Source organism: Biomphalaria glabrata, chromosome 3 (genome assembly GCF_947242115.1).
Source record: "Biomphalaria glabrata chromosome 3, xgBioGlab47.1, whole genome shotgun sequence".
NCBI classification, from domain to species: Eukaryota; Metazoa; Mollusca; class Gastropoda; family Planorbidae; genus Biomphalaria; species Biomphalaria glabrata.
In genome coordinates this window covers 49,101,338-49,108,023 of record NC_074713.1, presented here as the reverse complement: position 1 = coordinate 49,108,023, position 6,686 = coordinate 49,101,338, and the positions used below count along the sequence as shown (strand labels likewise).

Below are 6,686 nucleotides of genomic sequence, written 5' to 3'. Positions count from 1 at the left end.
AGTTTAATTGAGAGTTAAAAAAAAGGTTATATAAGTTGAAACTGTCACCTTACCCTCAGACTAACATTCTTGCCAAAGTTGACATCACCAGCCACTGTCAGATGGTCAAGTTCCAGCAGGTCTGGGATGCTTGCAAAACGATTTAAAAAGTCTTTTACCTTAAAAAAAAAAAGACAGACTGCCTTAAACATTTTGAGGAAAAGGTTAGCTGAACAGACATTCTTTAGGATAAACAAAGAGAGTGATTCCTGTAAAACTAAGGTTTCATCCAATAGCTCATATCCCCAAACAATCAAGAAACTGTTTTGGTAACTTTGGCTTTCATTGAGAAGACTTAATTCATACTTTTTTGTGTGTAAAGTTTAGCCTAGATTAGAACTTATTTCAAAGTTTCAAAGTAGCTAACACTAACCTATCTAGTGGACCAAATGAGTGACAAGATTGAGCCACATACCTTAGAGAACTGGTGACCTAATTTCACCAATGGCACACTGGGAAATGATCTTTTCGGAGACATCTCTAGGGATCCTGTCCTCATAGCATACAAGTTGCTCATCACTATTAACAGATCTGATGTTGTCTTGACTGGCAAGAATCGACTACGTGGCACATTGATGCCTGCAACAGGAGACAGTCCAAAACCTACTTTAGGCTATTGTACAGTTGTAAGTTAATCAAACACTTATAATAACGAGAGTTGAAATAAAGAACTGTTACAGACATTGAACAATGCTACAAATGTTACTAACTGTACACATGAAATAAATGTTATGAGCTTAAAGCCACTGTTGTTTGAACTGATAACTTTGACAAATATGACTTTATTTTAAATTAGAAAAGACCACCAATTGTAATATGTACTCCAAAAAGTATGTAAGACTATTAAAAACAAATCTTATCATAATAAATTATCTGCAAGTCAACAGATTTATCTCAAAATTTGGTATGAAAATTACATTTTTGTTTTCATTTTTAGAATATTATTCTCAGCAAAGTGATGCATCTTTCAGTTATCACATATTGTTTGTTTGTACATCAAATTTTCTTATGTGACTTCAGATAGTTGTGTGTCACAAAAAGATCAGCAAACAATTAAAATTGCTAACAAAAAAACAGTTTATTTAAAGATAAAAGAAATACTATTATATTTAGAAGCTAACTGCTCATGGAACTATGACTAAAAACACTTGCTCCCATCACACCACACACTACTTTTTCTAGAAAATAAATTAAAACTATACAAATGTAACCCTCTACTGACCCCAACATTTGAGAACCCTGCAATAGATAATGCAGTCAAACTCGTATCAACATAATCTGGAAAACCAGTTTGATAAAACACAACATAATACTGACCTACAGCTCTGTCAAAACTTTTGATAGCAGCACCCACTGCAGTCTCTAGCTGGATGACATTCATACCATTGTCTAGAGTCTGAAAGTCACAAAGTAATCTCTTTCACTTGTTTGTGTGTACTTAGAATGTATGGATGGATGGCTTTAAAAACAATACATTAATCAAATGAAAACATATCGACTTTTATAACATACCAACTAATGTTTCAGTCTTTTAATTTTATTTAGTTTTAAAATAATTATTACCTTGAAATAGAAAAAAAAAAAATACAATTGTTCAAAACATGCACAATGACTAAACCAAAAAAAAAGAATACATTTTTTAAAACATCTTTCTCCCAGAACGATGCTCTTATTGTCCATTTTAAACGGCCATTTTTCCATGGATTGATGATGCCATTGCTAATGCTTTAAAAAGCTTTTTTTTGTTTTCTCTCACATATTTGCTTACAGTTGTTTAAAACCTAATCTTGCATAGTTTCACCATTTTTTTTGTTATCAATTACTATGTGCTTGAATCTGGGTGAGTTTACATTTTTAATTTCATAATTCAAAATTACAGCCACTTTTTGTTCCTATAAACATGGCTATGGTCACATATTATGCGCTCTGAGCAGGCATTTGGTGGTCTCTGTGGTCCCAGGTTGGAACCCTTCCTGCTGCCATCCCATGTCTCCCTGTGGGAGGATTGAGCTTCAGAATCTGAAGGAACATCCTAAACATGTATAACACACATGCATTTCCCCTCAATTCTATACTAAATTTAACATTTTCTGATAAAGAAAAAAAATTAATTGAAGTTAAACAGCATGACAAATAGGTAATTCCGTCAAAACATGGAAAATAATTCTGGATCGTTAGTTACAGAAGACACACAAGAGCTCTCATTGATAATGGAATACAAGAACATAAAAAAAGGGAAGTAAAACAGTTTCCTACCTTAGGATTGACAATGATCTCCATGTGTAAGGTCTCTTCTTCAACATTTCTTTTAATAGCATCCAAACTGATCCACAAATTGTTGGTATTGAATATCCTACAAGACACATACAAAGATACTGTAAGTAATCCTTGGAAAAAAGTATATTCCAGAGGGAGAAACAATCTGCATATAAAAAAGTCTTATTCTAGAATGACTGAATTAAATAATGTATTAATGCATTGATCAAATAATCAAACTTACTTGAATTTACTGACACTTTTAAACTCATCAACCTGGCAAGTAAAAAAAATTTGAAAGTTTTTTTGTAATCTCAGTTAAGTAACATTACAAATCAATCTAACAAGAAATACAAGGCTTACTATGCTCCAACACCCATATCTCTAGACTAGGGCAAGACTTACATGATCTGATGGGACTTGTGCATATTCCAGCAGTCTTAGTTTTCCTTCATACTCTATTAATGTACCACCCTGCAGGAGAAGATAACAAATGTTAGCACATTGGGGGCATAAATATGGGGGTGATCATTGATTGTCATACATTTTCTAGACATACTGTAATATATAAAGCAAAAAAAATATCAAATAAATCTTATATTCAATGGTTTATCTGCTGGCACACAAATCAATAATCTAATAAAAGAGGGGATGAGTTTCAAATGTTTACTGAAAACATATACAATTTTTATTTTATAGATAAATGAAAGCAAAATTTAAAATGAACAAATTAGACCAGAATCAAATCTGACTTTAATAATTCTAGATATAAGTTTATTTTGTCACCAAAATCACAAAAACCATATTGGAAAGCAATTTTTTATTCAAATATTTTTACTGCTAGCTTCAACCTAATATTGCTGAATTGTCATGTATACCATTTCAAGTGACGTTACAGACTTCTCTTAATCATTTTAAAAGCATAATGAAATTTTCTTGTAGACTTGACTCACCTTAACATCAGCTCTTGTTTTATCTGTCACCTCCATAACAAACTCTGGTGCCTCTGACTGAGGAGAGTTCACCAAGAAATTGAGAATGTCTTAAAAGTTCAATCAAGGAACAAAACTCCAAATCACAGTTTTTAGAAACTAATCCTTAAAAAAACTTAACAGGACAATGACTCTTTAAAATACTTTTTTTAAAATTAGGAAAACAAATTGAGAATGAGGCAAAGGAAAACAAATTGAGAATGAGGCAAAGGAAAACAAATTGAGAATGAGGCCAAGGAAAACAAATTGAGAATGAGGCAAAGGAAAACAAATTGAGAATGAGGCCAAGGAAAACAAGTAAACAAATTAAGAATGAGCCCAAGGATACTGAGGTCCACAGTGGCTCCCATGTTGTCAATGTTGGAGATGAAAATAAACTTCTTGCCATCCTTGATAAACTTCTCTAGCAGACCAGAGTTATACAGGGAGTTGTACACATCACCGTGACCTGGGGGGTACCACCTGTGAGGAAAAAAAACAGCAACAGAAAAATGGAAACTGAGGAATTTTAAATCTTTGAAGAATTTTTACTTTGAATAAAGTTTGTTAAACTGCATCTCTTTAAAAAAAACGTTTTTTCTGAAGTCAAGATAGCTGGGATTTATAGAACTAGACCATTAACTACAGCAATATGCAAATCTTTCTACTTATATACTAGGTCATTGGTTAAGAAATGTTAAGCCCTAATCCTCATTCAAACATAAAATCTGGTGCAGTTCTTGACAAATATGAAGAGGAAAGGTACATCCATTTTCACCTTCAAATAGTCACATGGCCAAAAATGATTTGTTGCAGCCTAAAGTCAAAAAAACGTTACCCTTCAATGGAATCCTCTCCAAAACTTCTAGGGACTGGCATGAGTGTATCTCTGTTGATTCTGGGGTACCTGAAAGAGGACAAACTCATTTGTTAACATGCCAATAACTTGAAAAGAAAGATTATGTGTTGTGATAGATACAAATTGTCTTTTCTTGACAGCAGATCAACTATACTAATTATGAATCCAAATTTTTGCAGGTATTAACACTTTACCCTAAGAAAATTCATTTAATGTTGTCAAAAGTTTAAAGGCTCCAACTGAGGATCTTAGCAAGAATAAATTTTGCTAGAAAGAAAAGCTTCAAACCCTAAAGGGTGCACAGCATTTTAGGTTATTGATAATTAAAGAATGGATACATTTATAGAAAGTAAAATGGATAAAAGTTGGCCCTTGTTTGTAAGGAATACATTTTTAGTCAAAATGGTTTATCAATCTGTGTTGGTTTGCAATTTGAAAAGGACATAGTGTATGGTGTTAAGGGAGATAAAAGACTACTGAACAGAGAGAAAATAGAAAATTCTAAGAATTAATGAGGTGATTAATTGTGTGATAAAATACTCTTAAAAAATAATACTCTTAAAGTTGCATTTTATTTGTATACTGTATATTTCTCGGCATGTTTCTCTTGGCATCTCATTTTACAATTTACTTAAACCTTTTTGTTTGTTAAGAGGAAATGTTTAGTGCAGTGTTTCCTGAATTTTTCCTCAACTGAATACTTCGCACATTATGAGTATTTAGCAGAACACTTTATTTTTTTTTACAGAGATTAAGTCACGTTGTGGTCTACTAGTTAATTATTCCAGTAGTTAGTGGAACACTAGGGTTCCGCGGAACACAGCCTGGGAAACACTGGTTTATTGGTTGCCCTAAACCTCAGCTAGAGTTTCCATGATGAATTTGTTAATATCATTATTTTCAGTAGCAGCAAAATTATAATGTATGACTTTACATCTTTTATGGCCTTGGTATTGTTTAATTTAAATATTTTGTGCTGTTAATGTTTGAAAGCTCTTCCAGATAACAGCCAAATCACTTTAAAAAGATATTTTCAAAAGCTGATTACACTTATGAACTGTCAGAGGATATCTCAGGGGGACTCTATAGAAGTGAGACCAGAACTAAACAAGACCTACCTGCTCTGGTTGAATGTAAATATGCTGACTTTAATCTGACTGTACTTCCTGAGGATCTTCTGAGTGTCTTCATCTGTGTTGAAAGAGTTCATGAGAACAAGGGGAACATCTACACCATAAGTTTTGTTGAGATGCTGCCAAGAGAGAGTAGAGCACACTGTTACAAAGGATTTCATTAGCAAGGGGCTGAATACATAATCAACATAAAATAAAGAGAATTTTATTTTTTAAAGGAATGAAAGTGCGGCATGTGCTTTGGATTGTCATCCCGATGCTCCTGGGTTTTAACTCTGTCAGCAGGCATCCCCTGCTAACCCAAAGGAGGTATGAGCTAGGAAGTAGTAATCTTCATTTCTGAAGGAATGTCTCTGCGCGAAACAAAAACTTAAAAATGTATTCATTTAAATTACCCAGATGGATAAATTTGTCATTAATGTCAGACTGATAACTGAATTATTTTTAAATTCCCCCCCACCCCCCCCCCCCCCACCAAATGTAAGCCACATGTAACTATATTGACAAGAACGTACCTCTATCTGCTGCACATTCATGTCGAGGAAGGTGAGCTCATTGCGAACTTGGATAGCACTTTTTGGTCCGGTGCAACCCATACTTGTGCCGAGACCTCCATTAAGTTTGATCACAACCAGGTTATTCAAGAGATTTTTTGTGTCTTGAGGCGACGGTGAACTTAACTCATTGTATTTTTTAATCTGTCAAGGAGATAAAAAGCTTTGAAAGAGGTTTGTAGCCGCACCAACACTATTTGGGAAATGGAAAGAAGGTGGTAGAAAGAACTTAATGAAACAAAGCACAATACAAAAACATAGCTGCATTACATAAACATAACCACAATACAAAACCATAACTGCATTACATAAACATAACCACAATATATAAACATTATAACATTGCATAACATAACCACATCACATACATACCCTCATAATATAAACATAACCACATTACATAAACATAAAGACATAACATAAACAGAATCGCATCATATAAAAGTAACCACATAACCTACAGACCCACATAACATAATCATATTACATAAACATAGCCACATTACACACATAAGCCAATACTAATTTAATCTGGAGCAAGGTTCTAAAGAATTTAGTAACCAAGAAGCACAAAATGAGAAGTATTTATTATGTAAATCAAAGAATCATTAGGGTTTGGTGGAAGAGGTGGAACTATCAAAACAGACAAGTAAAAATGCTGAAGTGCTAACCCCAGAGGGGTGGGGGTCCCTTTACCTCTGAGGGATCCATAACATTTGAAGGTTATTTGTTGGTTTGTTTATAGTTTGAATCCTCTTTAGATACAAGGCAAACACTTCTTCCTTGACATAATACATATAAAGTACTTTGAAACATATCTATTTGGATTTTGGGTGAGTATTGAGTATAACTAGCATGGTCAACATTGTCAAAG

The 6,686-nt window shown here is 33.5% G+C and overlaps 1 protein-coding gene across 3 annotated transcripts in view; it reads right to left on the bottom strand.

The window, feature by feature from the left end:
- LOC106051987 (UTP--glucose-1-phosphate uridylyltransferase-like) overlaps positions 1-6,686 on the bottom strand; it is a 52,471-nt gene that overhangs the window by 3,198 nt on the left and 42,587 nt on the right. For all 3 annotated transcript variants that reach the window (XM_056022434.1, XM_056022433.1, XM_056022432.1), the window contains exons 4-14: positions 5,774-5,956; positions 5,244-5,377; positions 4,105-4,173; positions 3,616-3,749; positions 3,249-3,337; positions 2,701-2,769; positions 2,540-2,571; positions 2,296-2,392; positions 1,357-1,435; positions 455-618; positions 54-158 (exon numbers count right to left, since the gene is read on the bottom strand). In XM_056022434.1, the coding sequence (XP_055878409.1) occupies positions 54-158; positions 455-618; positions 1,357-1,435; positions 2,296-2,392; positions 2,540-2,571; positions 2,701-2,769; positions 3,249-3,337; positions 3,616-3,749; positions 4,105-4,173; positions 5,244-5,377; positions 5,774-5,956 (1,155 nt within the window). The remainder of the gene's footprint in view (positions 1-53; positions 159-454; positions 619-1,356; positions 1,436-2,295; positions 2,393-2,539; positions 2,572-2,700; positions 2,770-3,248; positions 3,338-3,615; positions 3,750-4,104; positions 4,174-5,243; positions 5,378-5,773; positions 5,957-6,686) is intronic.